This window comes from Botrytis cinerea, chromosome 13, assembly GCF_000143535.2.
Source record: "Botrytis cinerea B05.10 chromosome 13, complete sequence".
NCBI classification, from domain to species: Eukaryota; Fungi; Ascomycota; class Leotiomycetes; order Helotiales; family Sclerotiniaceae; genus Botrytis; species Botrytis cinerea.
Window position 1 is genome coordinate 1,624,609 of NC_037322.1, and position 19,019 is coordinate 1,643,627.

Here is a 19,019-nt window from a genome sequence, read left to right on the forward strand (position 1 = left end):
TAAAAATTTTGATTGATTTAATTTTTATAAAAAAAATTGTTATTTTTAAACTCTACTTAGATTGTATAAACTTAGTATATAGTTTTCAATCATAATCTTATTACAAAGCATTGGGCTCATAATTTATTAAAAAGATAATAATAAAGCAATGATTGTATATATTAATAGCTATATAGATTGATTTAATTAAATCTAAAATCTAAATTCCAAAATGGAATATATATATATATATGTGTGTAATATCACTCACATAATGTTTTATATATTATATATCCTATATTTCCAAAACATTTTTTATGTTTATTAATTACATTAAACATTTTGGATACAAAGACAATTTTCTTTTCTATATTCTATTTAAGAAAACTACTTATCTTAAGTACAAAAATGAAAAGATTTGTATCTATAGACTTGATAATTTAATGAATATCAATATTACCTATTGAAATAGTTAGATTGATTTGTCAAGGTACGAGTAAAGACTTATATTGTATTGTAAGGATAGAAGACCTATTGTAAAAGAATAGAAGATAGTAGAGGTCACATAAGAAAAGCCTTTGTATATACTATAGTCAATCTAACAGTTATATGTAGTGATTAGAGATGAATTACTATATAACGATAATGAGGTGTGGGGATGTACTATAGCTACAACACAATATAATGAACAAAGTTAAAAAGGAAAAAGACAATAAATTTTTAATATACCAAAAGAGAAACTGGAAATATTGGATTTTCTTATCACGTGATATGTATATCACCTGTTTGTCCGCGCACACTACTTATACGAAATAGGGCAAACTAGTAGTCCGTACCTAAGGCACAAAGGCAACTATAGAACATGTAGTTGACGCTGTAATATGATCAATATGAAGCTTTATAAGATATAATACATAAGCTATAAAAACAATAAATTTTCAAGAAAACATAACATATTATAATTAAATACGATTGAATTATCTGATTCAATTTGTAGAGATTTATTTATAAGATAAAAGTCAATTAATTTTACGAAATCATATTGTTTAGTAATTCCTATTTCACAAGTATAGTAAAAATATCTGAAATATTCATAATGACTATAATAGTCTCAAGTTTTGGAAATAAAATGCTTTTTGGATTGTATGTAAAATATATCTCAAGGTTATTAGATTCATAATCATTTTTTCGAAAAAAGAAAAAATATGATTTGTTTTCAATAAAATATTACAGTTTTTAATGATTATTTTTTTCATTTTAAAAAAAACATGAAGTAAAATTAATTTCAAATATCTAATTTATTTCAATTGTTGAAACGGTTTTTTCATCACAACTATAATTAACATTGAAATAAATTGATGTCTTTTTTACAAATTTTTTTTTAAATAAAAATATTTTCAAATTGAAAATTAGCTTCTATGAATTCATGATTTTATGTTAAAAAAAATAATTTCTTCCTAATATTCTTTTAATAATTTTATTTATGTTGTTATACTATATCTAACATCAAAAGCTTCTATTAATATCTAATAACATTTTTATCTTCAAAATATTATACACAATGATAGTATATCACAAGGAAGGTAAATAACTGAACAAATAATTAATAATAGGGTTATATATTAAATAATACTGTAAACTAATCATCTTTTGAATTAGAAAGAAGATAGATATAAATGTTAAAGAGATCCCAGTCTTCAATTATAAAAGCTATGGATTAGTTCTGATATCAATGTCTATTGCTAAGCTTTACTCGGGAGTGCTTATTGATTTATCGTAATGAAAAGAGAATCAATTATATGAATAATGCGTGTGATCCCGGCACACTTTTATTGTTATACACAATATATTGTCTATAAAGAAAATTTTAGTGAACAATTTGCAGTGGAATATTTTATATTCGAGAATAACATTATAAAGATAATAATTGAATTGAATAGTCTTTTTATAATCAAATACAAAAATATGAAGACATCTCGGATTTGGAATATCTAGGTATCATATTGATTTGAAGAAAGCTTGAGAAATAGTTTGAGGATATTTAAAAGGGGATAGATTTACATAAAAAATAATTTTTATTTTGTTTAATTAAATGTATAGAGATATATTATATGGCTACATAGTATAGTCATGTAAAATGAATGTATCAACAATCAATTACTACTGTTATTTATATTATATAGTTTTTAGAATTCTAAGAATTTGAAAGATTTTAATTAATCTTTTCTTAAAATCAACGTTTCAAAGCTATCCAAAGATAATAATTTATAATTCACCTAGGTAGCTTTCGATTTATATAATTAATAATTAATAATAGATTCTTCAAATTTCTAACATCATAATCCCAAGAAGACACGAAACTCAATATAATTACCTACATTATTTTAGAAACCTTATTTTCCTTTATAAATTTATGTAATAATATACCTAGGTAATTACAATTAATGAAGGTTATAAATCAATCAAATGATATTCATCTCACACTAATTCCTTTCAACATAAAATTAATAAAATATTATTGAGATTGTATAAACTACTATTGACTTAATCTATCATTTTTTATGTATCTTTTATACTGTCAGGATAATACAGTTATTATGCCATATATAATATCGAATGGTATTGAATGACTCTGAAGAGTTTAAATTTCTAGATTCGGAGCTATTTCATTAAGTATGCCTTTTTAGGCCTTACATTTTATACTTCTCAACCCTAAATGGAGTGATGGGAAAAATAAAAAATAAAAAATTCTATACTAAAAAGTTATTATTCGTCAACAATTAATGCAACGTTTTATATTTTTCAATTTTGTTATAGTTCATAATAAGCAACCTTGAATGCTAGGAATATTATCATTTGGTGAAATATATTTGATTTTCCCTTTATATTCAATACAATACAAGAAATAAAACATATGAATATCTTTTTAACAGTAATTCTTTCATTTCATCAAGATATGTTAGGTAATTGCATAATAAGATACCCCAATATTAATAACAATGAATTAACTAACTCTTACGCAACTAAAGCTGACCTTAACCTGAATTTACCTTCATATTAATAAGATTCTGTAATGAATTCCAATCTAGAATCTAGCTTTGAATTGGAATCTGTAGAATCTAAAACGAATTTTTGAAATCGAAAATTATAAGTAGTGATCAAAGTCTTTGACTTAAAACCTATAATTGAAGTAGAATCTAATCTGTTAAACTTAGAATTTGAATAGCATGAGAATAATTATATATTAATTCTAATCATATAATTTTCGAGTTTTTTAGATCGATATCATTAAAGGTATTCTTGTACATACAATAATCTTTACAATTTTCAACTATTGATGATACTCAATCTACATTTTCTTGAAAAAAAATTTATTGTATTATATTAGATTTATACAATCAATCTAATATACATGAAAATACAATCAGTCACCAAGCACTACTACAAGTCGCTCATCAAATTCGCACCTAAAATAGTTGTTTTACTACTTTTATTTTATAGTTTTAATAATATTAAAACTTAATTTGTTTTATACAAATCTATATATTTGAATTAATTAAACATTTAATCTAGAAGCATAAAAATCATATTTTCAATACTGATTATTGTATTTTTTTCAATGATTTTATTGAACTTTAATTTGAGAAATACTAGAATTAATAGATTTGCTATGTAAGATAAAGATTTTCTGTTTGGAAATGATCTTCAATTTCAATATAAGTTAATCTTAAATTTTTGTTAGATATAGAACCATAGAAAATATTTTGAAATAACTTATTTTTCACATATGAGAAAAAGTTAGTATTAAAGGAATTGTTAGTTTGATAATTTATCCCGCAATTTTGAAGTGAATAGTAAATACGACGAAAACTAAGATTGAATATAAATACTAAGATATATGAAAAACAAATCAATATCTAGGTATAAAAAACAATCTCATATTGAAAATATCTATATAAAATAATCAAGAAATCCTGAAAAGAGTGTTATGATTTATAGTGAATACCTATATTAACTTTCAATATAGTATTCAGAAATATTCGACCAATTGTTAGTAGTATGATTAAACAAATATTAAATACATGAAACAAAAATATTTATTGAAATCAGAAAATCGTTCTAATAGGATTGGAATCAAAATTTTTAAAGATATCTCGAATTTGTGATACTATAGCAATCCAAACAAATATACTACAATCTAAATTCAAATTTCTTATTATTTATAACTCTATGGGTTATTATAATTATTGTTTAAGTTATCTTAATTATTTAAGTACACTCAAGAATAGATTTATGAGATTCAATCTTTTATTCAAAATGTTTGATATATAATTGCAAATCTAAATTCAGATTATTCTAACTAATTATATTTTAAAGTTTTTCTTATCACTGTAATATATTTTCATAATCTTAATATGATTTATTAGCATATAGAACATATCAGCATACAAGCTACTTTCACTATTATTACTATTTTCATTGTTATATAATTTGATTTAACATATTATGTCAATGAATTCTTATATTATAATTTCTGTTTAAAAAATAATACTTTATTCAAATTTGCACTATTTGATATTTATCAAATTTAATCTTAATATTAAGCTTTCATTGAAATCAAAAACCTATAGATTTACATTTAATTCATTTTTTTCATATAACTTAGTTTTTTTTTACATGTTAATATTAATTTGATATATTATTTACGTTTCGAAAGATGATTTTCTATATTTAGAAGTATACTTTTGTATGTCAGTTCTTTTGTTCCTCGAATCAAAAGTAATATAAGTTCAAAATTTAAATCAAAGAAGCTTAGTAAATGTTCAATTAGTCGAAATTGAATCATTATTAATTTAAAGAAAGCCTGTATAAGAAAGAGCATAAGGAATTCAAGAGATTTAAAGATTTAAATCAAAAGGGAAAAATGGAAAAGAAATGAATACATAAATTTGAATATTCACTTTTGAAAGCATATTATCAAGATTCAAATGAACTAATTTTCTTGTTTGAAAACTAGATTTTAAACTTTAAATTATAATTGGTTACTATATGTATAATATAATCAAAATATAATAATGACTCATGATTATTATATCTATTTAATAGTAACTTGGAATAAAAGTGTTTGTTTATTCATTAATTATTTCTTGTTAATAGACTTGAAAGTTTTGTTCATAAGAAAATCGGTTTTTACATATTAAAAAAATCATATTTTAATCATTAACAACAAAAATAGCGTTTTTAGAATTGTTATTATATATGATCGCTATTATCTATTTTTGTTTTCTTCAGTCATGAACTTGTAGAATTAAACAAAAGCAAATTGAGCTCTATTTATGCAACCAAAATATTTGTATAGTCAGGTCATCTTTATAATAAATTCTTCATAGATATTTTTCTAATTATTTATAAATAATGTACTGACGTCAGGGTACGATTGTTTTGTTTTAAATAAATCAAAATGAATAATATTGTATTTTAATTTAGTATAGAATTTTAAATTAATTGATAAATGAAAATATAATAATTAAATTAAATTAAGTAAACTCTTTTAGAATTTATATTCAGATTTAGACTAAGCTTCACAACAATAATAGGTTTAGTTTAATTGATTAAAGTTCAAAGATACATTTGACGACAAATGGATGGATATTTGAGGTGTTTTTGAGTTGAATGTTTTTCTGAATTAATATTTGAATTAAAATCGAAATTAGAATATGAAATGAAAACCTAATAAATAAGAATCTAATCAATCTAAATAATAATTTTTAATAAAAGTTCAAATTATTAAACATTTAAATAAAATCTAAATAATAACATATACTAGAGCAGAAGTAAGAAATATATAACAATAGTATTATTTCAATATTATGGTGTTAAACTACTAAAGTATTCTACCTTTGAGAGAAAATAACAACAACAATAATAATAACAGCAAATCACTCTTATACCATAGAATTCACATTTATTTCACTCTTATACCTTTTGCATTCTATTATAGATTTCACGTAAAATGTTTGAAATTTTTACCTGAAATCTATAATAAAATGAGTCGATTTTATAGTAAGAAAATATACAAATGTAGTGAATATGCTTGATTTAATAGTCATTATACTGTAATCTTAAATGAATGTAAAAGAGATTAATTTTTCTTTTTGATTTTTACATATATTTAAGTGGCTTTTTAATATGTAGAAATAAATTCTATAATAAGAAAATAGAAGTTAGCTTTAAAAACCTAGAATCTATTCATTTCAGTATAAATTCTATCATAAAACTTATTATAGAATCTAAGGAGTATAGGAATAAATCTTCTTTCAATTTTAGGGTACGAAATTAATTAAACAACATTGAGGGGCATGAGAATAACTCGTTATAACAACTTGCAATAATTTTAATAATTATTTTTGATATTTCATTTTCAAAGCTCGAGTGAAGCGAAGATTAAAGGTTGCTCGCCTCTCTCTCTATATATATTGTATCGTATTGTATTATAATTATAATTTTATAATGTCAACATGATTTATCATCGAAGAATATTTTTAATTTAATACAATGTTTTATAAATTAATAAATCTAAAGTTTTTCAATATTTTTTGTTTTTTATAATTTAAAAATAGAATTCGCTATATCTTTTTATTATTAATATCAAATATATATTAAAAGATTATATTCTTTTCTACTATTATAATAATTCGCTCAGGTTGTATTATGAAATAATAAACTATTTATTTTATATTAAAGAGTTATATAAAAGATGTTATAAAACTTAATGATATTTTTAATATCAGGTCTCTTATTTTTATAAATAATCTCGATAATTAATAATATTTGAACTTTTTAATTATTTGATTGTGTAATAAATAACGGCAAATTACTCTCATACCCCTCAAATATCATTTAATTACTCTTATGCTTTAAAATTTGAAAAAAAAATTATTATTATGCCTTTTAAATTTTATAATAGAATTTATGATAGATTTTATAGTCAAATGAATAGATTCTAGCCTTTTGAGGTTAGAATCTATATTTGAAAAAGATATAAAAATTATAAATTATTTTATTATAGAATCTATTCTATTATTGTCTATTATAGAATCTATACTTTTAGTTATAGAATCTATCCTTTTATTATTTATTATAGAATCTATATTTTTAATTATAGAATCTATTCTTTTATTATTTATTATAGAATCTATACTTTTAAAATCTAATCTAAAATGATTAGATTCTATGATTTTAGGTTAGATTCTATAATAGATTTTATTATAGAATCTAAGGGGTATGAGAGTAATTTTTTTTCAAATTTTAGGGTATGAGAGTAATTAAATGATATTTGAGGGGCATGAGAGTAATTTGCCGAATAAATAATCGATGAACTGTATGTTAAAGTTGAAGATGTGAATTAAGAAAAAGAATGGTTTATTCGATGATAAATCATATTAAATAAATTGAGAATATAGTAGCTGTCGGGAAAACACAAAATAAAATTTATGAATTCAAAGGATTATAAAATTAATAATAATAAATGGAAAAGAAATTCTACAAATTCACAGCCCGAAAATTTCTTTTTTCCCAATGTCTAGTATTATTATTATTTTTAAAAAAATCGAATTATTTTTTAAGATTTTAATTCTCTTATATAATTTAAAATAATCCGAAAACTAATTAAAACTCTTTAGATACAAATATATAATGTATTAAAACAAAATGCAAATAGCAATAAATTTAAATTTTACTCACATTATTTATGATTCTATATTGGATTTCTCTTAATAACATTTTCATCATTAATATATCAATATCTAATTCTTAAATTTTAGTATTTATTTGTTCCTAAAAACCATATTTAGTTTTTCAAAATCTCTAATTAAATATTAATTATATTTCAATAAAGAAAGAGTTACTAGAACAAATAATTAATCTTTTGCAAATAAATTACTTTTCGTAATATTTAAATGGATTTATAATTTAATAAATTTCTATATTTTTAAAAGAATTCCTAGGATCGATTTTATATTAACTCATTGAATGTTAATAAAAACCATCACTACTTTACTACTTGATTCTAAAAGATTTGATATATCGTTTTTTACGTTCATCGTGTATTAATATACTAAAAGCTTTTCAATTATGAAGTCAAAATGATTTTTCTTTAACGAGTGGAACGAGCGGCTTCTTTGAAAGCCCCACGTTCAAAACTAGACCGAATCACCAATCAACAATTGACATGTATAAAATTGTCACACTCAAACAAATACAAAATGTCAAAGAACAATTTTTCATTTCATATCAAACCAACAGTCACTTCATTTTGTTTTCTCAAAAACTATATAAATCATACTGTGCATTTATCTCTCATCTAATCATCGATACCTAAACATGAGTTGAACTCATCCCAAATCTAAGCAATAGTATCATCCATAACTGCTGCTCTAGCATCAGCGTACAAAGGTCTAATTCCTGTCCATTTTTGGAACTACACATTGAGTATTAGTAAAATTGTTCAAGCACACCCCTAACAAGCGAGGGAAAATGATAATCATCAAGATAGACTAACCTGAAACCAACCCTGTGCACTCAAAACCTCCAATCCAGGGATCGCAACCCAACCAGCATCTTCTGCCATTCTCATTAGAGGAGTTTGAGAAGGCTTGTAAGCCATCTCCAACAAAGTCCTCTGATTTCCCTCGTCCCTCTTCTCATGTCTCAACAAGATGGCAAGAATTTCCCGCATGTTGCTTTCAATTGGGCGATCAGCAGGTATAGTACTGATGGCAACTGAAGGAGGAATGGTGAGTTCGGCCGCCGAAGTAGTGCTTGGAAGCGCGATTATGTTAAAAGATGCGGGGAATGAAGAGATCAAAACCTCGAGCTTAGACGGGGTACGCGCGACAATGTAGATAGGAGAGTGACCAAGAGAGTGTAGGGCGTAGATAGCAGCGCGAGCGGTACCTCCAGCACCGATGACGAGGGCGGGAGAAGGCGAGTCAACGGGTGATGGATTGTAAGAGGCGGATATGAGTGAGTGAGTCATTCCAAGATAATCCGTATTTTCGCCAATGAGACGAGGTGGATTATCTGCACTAGGAATTATGGTATTGACTGCTCCAATGACCTTCACTGCATCGGTGACCGAGTCGAGAAGAGGTATGATGTCGAGTTTCAATGGAATTGTAACAGATGCACCGCCGAAATTTGGAGCACGAATGACATCTTGTACATCAGATGCTTTATCAGTTTCCAGTCTAGAATATTGATGGGGCAATCCTGACTGCTTGAAAAGAGTGTTGTGTAGCGCAGGTGATCGCGATTGGGAGATAGGGGTACCGAAAAGGTAGAATGATTTTGCCTCGATCTCTCCAAGAGTCGACAAAGTTGATCTGATCTCAGCAGCGGAGAGTTGACCGGGAGCTGCTTTGAATGGCAATGCTGGATGTGACACCGGTGTCATGAAACCATTTAAAACACGACTGAGTTTTCCAGCTACGCCCATATTGATGGCGATCAAGGGTGTATCGTGAGCAACGGCCATCGTCTTCTTGAATTTAGCAAGAGCAAAGTTATCCTCGATACTTTTAGCAGATCCGACAAGCTTGATAATATCTCCATACTGAAGAGCTCTATTGTAATGCTGGAACCATCCGCCATTTTTCCACGACAAAGTCCCTTTAGGGTCATGGTGTGAAGCTATAATTCTAGAGAATCCTTTAGCTTCAGTAACTTCCTGTAAAAGCTCATCAGGGAAAGCAATTTCCAAGTCGATGTATTCGATACCCATCCTTACAGCCAGCTTATAGAGTTTCAGTGCCTCTTCATGTGCAGCGTCCGGGAAGCGACCTCCCTGACTAACTGTTCGCACGGTAAAAATCACAGGTAAATGAACTACTGATCTCAGATGTGCAATCTGAACACTTAAGAAATCAATAGTCGGAATTCCATTCGTGGAAGACGGATCCTCCAATAAATCAATACGCACTTCCACAGCATCGGAGCCTACCGCAATGCTGGGCAATATATCTGCTGCTGATGATATATCAGGCATTGTGAGGGAAACGAAGAATGAGTGTGGTTTATTTCGCATCTCATCAAAGTGTAAACTTTTTCCTGAGATGTGATGTAGGAACCTAGAAAAGTCCTGTTCCGCAACAGACAGAGCACCAGTCCCACTGCCCTTACTATGGTATTGGAAATTACTGCATTCATTGAACCACGGCTTGCGACGAATGTAGACTCCCATCATATCCTCAACATAGGCAGGCCGGGTTTTATCTATGCGAAGATAATTCATGACCTGGTCTGTGTCTCTGTGAACCAAAAGGACAATTCCACCTGACTTATGGAAATTGATCAAAAGCTCTCTGGCCTCAGGCATCTCGACGACTCCACCACCACAAGCAAACACATGCTTCTCTGACTGATCTTTCACGCAATGCTTTAGAAGATCTAATTCGGCAGCTCTGAAAAATTCCCAACCCTTTGATCTGACCATGTCAGGTATTGACATCCCTGAGATGCGTTCCAATTCTACATCAAGATCCTTGTAAGGTCGATCAAGAATCTTCGCAGCCCAGGCACCAGCGGTTGTTTTTCCAGCTCCGCGCATGCCAATAACGAAGATAGACTTGTCTGGAAGGGCTGGAATTCCACTCTTCTTGCTATGCGTAGCTTTAACTTCCTTGCCAGCAAGTCCTACTTGGAATGATTGCGAAAGGATATCCCACCATCCTGGCCAGGTCTTGCCAACACATTCACGCTCTTCAACTAGAACCGGTTGGGTTGCAGCGACAGACAACACACTGAAACTCATTGCAACACGGTGATCGTCATAGGAGTGAATGCCTTGAACGGGGTGCTTCAACTCGTTTATAGGTAGGCCATCGACCTCAATTCCATCTTCGAGCTCACGACATGTGACACCGAACTTTGCAAGTTCATCTTTCATGGCTTTGATTCGGTTGCACTCTTTAACACGCTGGTTAGCGATTCCCCTTATTCTAGTTGTACCCTTAGCTACTGCCCCTAATACTGAGGCGGTCAAGAAAGCATCTGTCATTGGCTCCATATCAACCTCCTCAATAGCTTGAAGTGAACCAATAGGAGGACCAGTCACAGTGGTAGAATAATCAGTTTGTACTACAGTACATCCCATTGGTTTCAAAACATCAATAGCAAATCGGGCGTCGCCTTGAATCGATTTGGATCCAATATTTGGGATCGTGCAAGTGGTTCCAGAGATAGCAGCTACAGCAAGTGGGTAAGTCGCTGAGCTAGCATCACTCTCAACTGTATACTCTTCTGGATTTTTGTAGACACCTTGCGGGATATGATATGTGTGTTCTTCCGTCTGCGATCGAACGACGTGAATACCGAAAGCTGCCATCATCGCCGTTGTCATATCAATATAGAGTTGGGAAATTGGCTTCCCACCAACAAGACGTAGAGTCACTGGATTTTTGGCGTATGGAGCACACATAAGAAGAGAGGAGACATATTGAGACGATACAGTAGCGGCTAGATTGATGTCTCCTCCTGCAAACCCACCAGAAGCAGCAACATTGACCGGAAGACTGTGTTCATTCTCAAGGTATTCAATATCAACACCATTGGTACGTAATGAGTCAACCAATGGACCAATAGGTCTGACCTTCATACGTGCATTTCCCGTAAGAACGGTAGACTTTGTGGTGGCTGAAGGCTTGCACAGCGAGAGGACGGTTGTGAGGAAACGAGATGCGGTGCCTGCATTTCCAATGTAGAGTTCCGTAGGACTGGCATGCAAATCACCACCTTTACCTTGCACACAAAGAATCTCACCTGCATCTTCCCATGCATATGTAGCACCACCAAGTTTACCGATTGATGTAAGCATGAATTCTACGTCATCCGAATGTAGGAGGTTCTTGATGCGACAAGGGCCTGTGCCAAGAGCCGCAAGTACAAGTGCTCTGTTAGAAACACTCTTTGAGCCTGGTGGTGTAACCTCCACCTTCAAAGTCTCGGGCACGCCTGGGGTAACCTCTATCGAATCAGACAAGACGACTCGGATTGCTCGGTCGTCCACGACACTGGCCTTCGGTTCGTGTGTTTTACCAATGGCGGAAAGCAAAACAATCTTCTTCTTCTTTCCATCATTCTTCTTATCAACACCCATCTTCTCCAACAAAACATCAACAGGGCATGGCTTGCCTGCCGTGAGTTTTTGAATGCGTTTGTCTGCAAGGGAAGTGGGGAGGCCATAACTTGCTATGCATTTTACAAGACGAGCAACTGCTCCTGGTTTCAAAACACCCAGATGACGGGCCAATTCCGCCTCTTTTACCATGCCAATAGCTACAGCTTCTCCGTGAAGAACCTGTGGTGTCAAGATTGCTTCAAATGCGTGTCCAATTGAATGACCAAAGTTTAAAATATTTCGTAATCCACCTTCTCTCTCATCTGCTGATACAACATCTGCCTTAGTTTTCGCTGAGCCTAGTACTATCCTCTTCAATATGTCCCGAATGGGAGCTAATCTTGTAGAACGTTCGGTATTCTTGGCTCGAATCGTAGTCATGATAAGATTTGCGTTATTCTCAAGGGCGGAGAATTCAGCTTCGTCCCAGATTGCGGCAGTTTTAACCACTTCTGCCATGCCATTGATGAATTCGCGAACTGGCAGGGTTTCTAAGAATCGCAAATCTATGTAGATTCTCTTTGGCTGCCAAAAGGCACCAACCAAATTCTTTCCCAAAGGCGTATCAATTGCGGTCTTTCCACCAATCGAGGAGTCAACCATGGCTAGCAATGTTGTTGGGACTTGTACGAATCGTACACCGCGCATAAAAGTTGCTGCAACATAACCAATCATGTCACCAATGACTCCTCCCCCCAAAGCAATTATAACCGTATCCCTTGTACATTGGTGCGACAACATCCAATCCTCAATCTCGGCCTTTGTTTCTCTGCTCTTAGAATTCTCCCCTGGAGGGATTTCGTAGGTAAGAAGTCGAGGTGTTGAGCTCGATTTGGCAGCAAGTGCCTCGAAGGATTGCTGGAAAGCGGGGACATAGAGAGGTGAGAGATTGGTATCGGTGATGAGAACATAGGTAGATGAGGGGAGGTCTGAGAGCAAATCTTCTGCGACGAAATTGCGCCAGATATCGAAATCAACAATGATATCTTCGTTTCCCAGAATGGCGATCCGCGTAGGATTTTGAGGGGTTGAAGATCCCATCTTGAGTTGATCTGGCCCGACTTCAGACCTCGAAACGTTATAGTAGAGGGTCGTCTGCTCTGTCCTTTTCTCAATGACAGGTGTGTGGATTTGTTGACGGGGAGAGCTTATATTTGCCAATTGCCCATAGAGTCAGCAAGGCAAAGGGACATCCACTTATGATTACTTAGTACTTGAAGTGAGAGGGGAAGGGTTAAAAAACGAGGGACTCACAATGACTCAATGGTTGACTCAATAGTTGATCCGGATCCGAAACTTTTTTTTGACAGGGATTTCAAACAAAGAGCCGAGACGGCGCTCGATGCAGGTCCCGAGTTGGAATGAAAGACGGTGAATGTGATAAATGTGAAGGTTATTGAACACAACGTGAATATAGAGATCTTGTGTATTTTTTGTCTTTTTTCACTTCTCACTATAAATGCGTAGCACTACTTGATTTTGAAATTTCGTCGATGGGTAGAAATCAAACAAAGACATACGAGCCCTCTTTTTTTACTTGTTGTCAAATTCTGCTCTGTGCGTACTTCTGCATCTTCACAATTGATCATGACTAAGCACACCATCAGCAAGTCAATTGACTCTTGGGTATTGTGGTAGGTAGTAATAGTCCCGTCAGCAGCACGTCTTCAGACTACAGCTTCGTAACCTGACATCTGTCTTACGTTTTAACATCTCCGAGGAAAACATCTTCTAAATCCTTCGCTATACAGAAATCGTTGAGAGATGAACCAGATGATCTTCTCCGGCTCATCAGCTTTCTCCGGATCATGGAAACTCCTGGTTTCTCTTGGCTGTCACATCCCAGACATTTCAGTGAGCTCAGTTGTCAGACTTCCACTAGATGCCGGAGAATAGGAAAGCTAGATCCACTGGAAATTCTCAAGGGAGAAGTACTAAAATACCAATTAGAAATCATCCAAAATCCAATGGTCTCATGGTTGTGTTATATCCCCTTGTTGGCCTTGGTACCTTTCATCTTCTTGACAAGATACATCATATCAAATCTCCTTCAATACTTATATACCAGTCTCGTTCCTTACATCAAGCTTTTGTCACAGTCGCTAGAGGGGTTTACAGCAAGTCAGGCCTGGCTGCCATTCTAGGACTCGTGGGATGTTGGACATTGTAGTTTCTGTACAAAGGGCGAATTACCTATATTCAGCTCTTTTCTTTGGTCACAGTCTTTTATCCTTGCATCTTTACTGATCGAGGAGGGTTCTGTCAAACCATTAAGAGAGGAGTGTACTGGAGAGAAGCGGTTGTCATCTCTGGCAGGATCAAATCGAAGCGGTGTTGCTATGAAGAAAAAATGTATTTATTAATATATCTTAAACAGCACGGTATTCAGAAGCAAGTGAATTATAAATTCATATATTTATATCGAACCGGTATGAACTTCCACCGACGAGCACTTTTCTCACTCCAGCCATCTCAAATACACCACTAGTATTATTCGGTGCGTTTATATTGACGTCCACAACACCTTCATTCAATGTCCACTCCACGCTCAAGCTTCCATTGAAAGCAGTCACCACCCTGGCGTTAGCAGTCTTGAGCCCCATGGCCAAGCCAACATCCGGATTGATGACCCAATTTCTATAGCCATATCCAGATGGGCCATCAGCACGTCTTAATCCAGCAGCCCATTCGGTGAGTAAATATGTAGGTGCTCCACCCCATGGATGTGCAAGACTTGTAAACAACCCAAGTCCTGGGTTACCTTCAAGGTTTACGTACTCCCAACTTGCGCCTGTGGATGATTTTGGGTTTGACAACATTGGGGACCAGAGACTTTCGAGTAAGCTCAGAGCTTTGCTACTTGCATTGTGTGAGATAATCGCTGCAAGCAAAAATCCGTTTATATTAGGCGAAATATTTGTGCTGAGATCTGAACTATTGACTTGTGTCGAATCTTTATATCCCGGCCCAAGCTTTAGGGCCTCGAGAGCTTGTAAGGACTGAGATGCTTGGGTCGTGTTTGCCGTTCCTGATGTGATACAGAATCCAATTGCCGCAATAGAATAATCGCCAGGCGAAGCGGCAGAAAGAGAATAAACGCCAATGGTTGAATTCCACAACTGCCTGTTGACCGCATTGGATATTTCCGTTGCCGCGGATTGATACTTGATAGCCGATGCCAGATCGTTTAAAGCCATAGCCACTTCCGCTAGCTGGCTCAATGCTTGCACGAGGGCACAAGAGACAGCAGAGCCCTGGCTCGGACCAAGAAACGCAGAGAGAAAGACAGGTAGACCAGTGTCGGGGCTGAGTTGTGCGATCAACCAATCTGCCAGAAGTTGCCAGTTTGACCATGTTTGATTTGCAAACTCAAGGTCATTGCTTGACGAGATATAATTAGAATAGGATATCAATCCAAGAATTTGGTAATCAACTAGAACAACACCATAAATTTCAAGATCAGCGGATGCACCACTACCGAAGGCAAATGTCTTCTTGGCGTCAGATGCATTGTAACCAATTGGCGGAGCAAATGGTAATAGTCCATCTTCTATTTGCCAGTCTAGAAATGTATTCAGAGTTCCCTTCAAATGGTCATTTCGAGAAGTAGTAACCGGGATTATGCGGCTTGTGTGATAAAAGTCACCTAGCCATACTAGGCGATCTCGTTTCGCGCCATCTAGACACGTCGTTTGGAGGTTAGAGTGAACGCCGTACTCAGTCAGTACCAAATCTGTATCGGTCAACATCGTGTTATTATACAAAAGCGACTGATTGAATGTGTCCCGAACGATCACATTTTTGATGTAGCCAATCTGATCTTGCCAGCCACCAAATCCAAAAGTGCCAGCCGTCTGTATTGGTGTTCCACCAACATAGTAAGATGACAAAGAAGTGTTGAAAATTTCGACATCATCGATATATACCGCAAGGTTGTCTGCAGTATCAATGATAGTCCGTACTGTATACCACGTGTTCTCTTTTATGACAGGTGTGTTGAATACATCTAAACGGTAGGAAGGAAGTGTCGTGACATTGACTAAAGAGTAACCATAGGAGAGAATCAAGGAATTTGGTGGAGTAAGTGTGGTGTTCGTATTGACAAAAGTTGTATTGTCAGGTAGCTCCCCAATCAGGTTCAGTTGGAGGCCTAAGGGAGTAGCAATTGGAATTCCAATTGCCCAGCCTATGCCGCCTCTTTTGATCATGGTGTTGAACTCCAATGTGTAATTCTGAAATGATGCGCCTTGAATTGTAAGTCCTGGTTTCATACCCCTTACAAGAGCACCATTCACATCAAATTCCCACATGGAACCCTGACTTCCGCGATCAATACAGGCTAATGATGATGCCCTAGCTCCAAGGGCCCAGATATCGTTCAGCACGGCATTGTCCGACTCAAATCCACCGGGCAATGTACTGGCATCAATATCTGGCACTGATGCAGTAAATCCAATAGTTGAAAATACTACACTGCCCGATGTCAAGAGACGGATCGATTGCCATCTTTGCCCTCCTTGAAGTAGAAATGCTTCGAAAGGTCCAGTTTCGGTGACTTCGAAGGTTTCAACGCGATATGTATTCGAAAGACCACTTGCAAAGGGGAAAGGTCCGTCGGAGAAGTTAGTATCGAGACCAATGAATTCTTCCGAATATTTAACCTCGATTTGAACTTTTCCACTGATGAATTCTACATCGTAGAATGGGTAACCTGCGACTTCATGGCCGTAATCTATTGTGGCCACGGGTGTCGATGGAGTAAGCTCAAATCTGCCCCCACTCGATAGGGGTAAAGTTGGTTCAGTCGCCAGCCCTATCTTAACCGGCTTGGTCACAGAAGTAGACAAACTGTGTGCGTGTAAGGTTAGCATTATTCGCTGTTATTTCGAATGTTGACATGCCTGTGGAGATCTCGGGGATGGGGAGAAATCCTCGATCCCGTGGCAAGTGCAGCAATCTGGGTTGTCAACAACAAACATGTCATAAAATACTGAGCAATACTAGGAGTCATAGTGACAATACCAGCCATAGAGCCTGCCAGTCAGAACCACTTGATCTCCTGCTACCGATACGGAATGGATGTAGTCACGTGGTTTTGAGGCGCGATGATGGTGTGTTTGAGCTTGAAATCATCCTGATGTGGGAAACATTCAAGAAGCCTCTTATACTGATACAAACACATGTCTGTGAAGAAAGGGGTGGTTGGGGGTTGCTTTCCATCGATTTACGTGATGTAGCCAAGTGAAATCCAACCATCGTCGGTATGGAGATACGACGATGCGTGAAAGTGGGTGTGGACGGCTAGCCATCACAGAAGGGGTTTTCCCGGCCTCGGATGAATATATCGCGAGTCTATCTGTTCCTTGTGGACGGCATTCACGATGAACAGGGAGAAAAGATGCGGGCAACTGTGGGGTATTCATACGCTCCTAATAAATCATGCGGAGTGTGCCATTCACAAATCACGTGCCATTGAAGCTCTTGACCTCTTGATGCGAAAAAGACTGGGCAGTTCTCCACCCGTCCACTACTCAAGCACAATACCTATGGAGTTGTTTGCCGTTTCAACGCCCGAACTCAGATCTTAAATGAAATGCCCCGTCATGACTAAGTTAAATTACGAACAATAAAGTTCCTCAAACTCTAAGAGATAAAGTCAATGTCCTTACAGAGACAAGTCTGCTTTCTCCTGCCTGCTCGGCATGACTATGTGCATTCGCCGATTGTGGTTAGTAGCCAGAAGTCAGAAGCCAATTGTTGATGCTCAAAGGTCTTGCCTTTTTTCTGGTCAACAGGTGTTGTGTCAGGAAGATCTTTGGCTAATGTTGGAGACTATGATGTCTATCTGATAGTGACATCAAATTCTTTTGAAAAGTATTCGCACTGACGGAGGCCGCAGTCTGGCAAGCGGGAGTTTTCTGTTTTTACTTCGTAGATCTGAGTAAACGACCCGACAATTATAAAACAATTGAGATTGTATGCCTTTTGAATGTTATACTTTTTTCAAATTGTGAAAAATGAGATTTAGTTCGATAGTCCGGACCGTTAGGTTGCCCTTTCATCCCAACCTACCATTAAAACGATGATATAAAATTGACAAAGGAATGATGAAACGATTGTCCAAGTGACATGTACTAGCACTTATTACAATTCGCGTTTGATTCGATAAGACAACACTTCGCTATGTCTAAGATGGGAAGTGTAAATTGGAGCTGGGTCAGAATAAACGTGACCCGGAGCTAGTAAAGTGTCTTCGAATCTTTCAGTCATATCTTCCCAGCGAATATAAGTTGTACTTGGGCCAAAATCCAAATTAGGCAGTGGCCGCGCAGCCCTTGCTCTAATATCAGGCATGGTGAACATATTTTGAACTTTTTGGGGGGATATACGACGCACCCACGTACTGTATTTGTCGAGGGACCTGGCCCTTGATAGATATTATGCATAGTACCTAGTATTCATTAACTAAGCGCATCTACGACACGTGATTGCTCAATACCATGTACTACAATCAAGAAGCAAGAGACAAGATGATTTCAGAATTCTCAATCAATTATGAATCAGATTACGGAGTATAGATGCGAAGTTGGGTTTCGGGAAAGAAAAGTACGAAACCCGCCCATCACGAGCACCTGACTCACTTAGGTACGATATGACGAGGAGACTTGTATTGCGCCCTCAAAGGGTTAACATAATCATATTTAGATCCAGATTCAGATCTAAATACATCTATCTGTCGACATATTCCTTTCCGCAATAGCATTGCATAGTCGCCGCCACAATTTCGCTTTTGGTGCAAGCACCGGTGTTCCATGGAAAAAGTTCCATGGTTAGCACCGATGATTTGGTATGAAACAAAGGAAAA

At 34.7% G+C, this 19,019-nt stretch overlaps 2 protein-coding genes across 2 annotated transcripts; both read right to left on the reverse strand.

Annotated features, from left to right (window-relative positions):
* Positions 1-8,244: 8,244 nt before the first annotated feature.
* On the reverse strand, positions 8,245-13,349 carry BCIN_13g04430 (hypothetical protein). The gene is made up of 2 exons (XM_001548169.2): positions 8,540-13,349; positions 8,245-8,458 (listed from the first exon to the last, which is right to left on the reverse strand). The coding sequence occupies exons 1-2, from the start codon at positions 13,193-13,195 to the stop codon at positions 8,384-8,386; spliced, it is 4,731 nt and encodes a 1,576-aa protein (XP_001548219.2). The 5' UTR covers positions 13,196-13,349; the 3' UTR covers positions 8,245-8,383.
* A 1,140-nt stretch (positions 13,350-14,489) lies between these two features.
* BCIN_13g04440 (hypothetical protein) lies at positions 14,490-17,528 on the reverse strand. Its single transcript, XM_024696833.1, has 2 exons — positions 17,056-17,528; positions 14,490-17,002 (listed from the first exon to the last, which is right to left on the reverse strand). Exons 1-2 carry the CDS (start codon positions 17,181-17,183, stop codon positions 14,563-14,565), a joined length of 2,568 nt encoding a protein of 855 aa, XP_024552646.1. The 5' UTR covers positions 17,184-17,528; the 3' UTR covers positions 14,490-14,562.
* Positions 17,529-19,019: the final 1,491 nt, after the last annotated feature.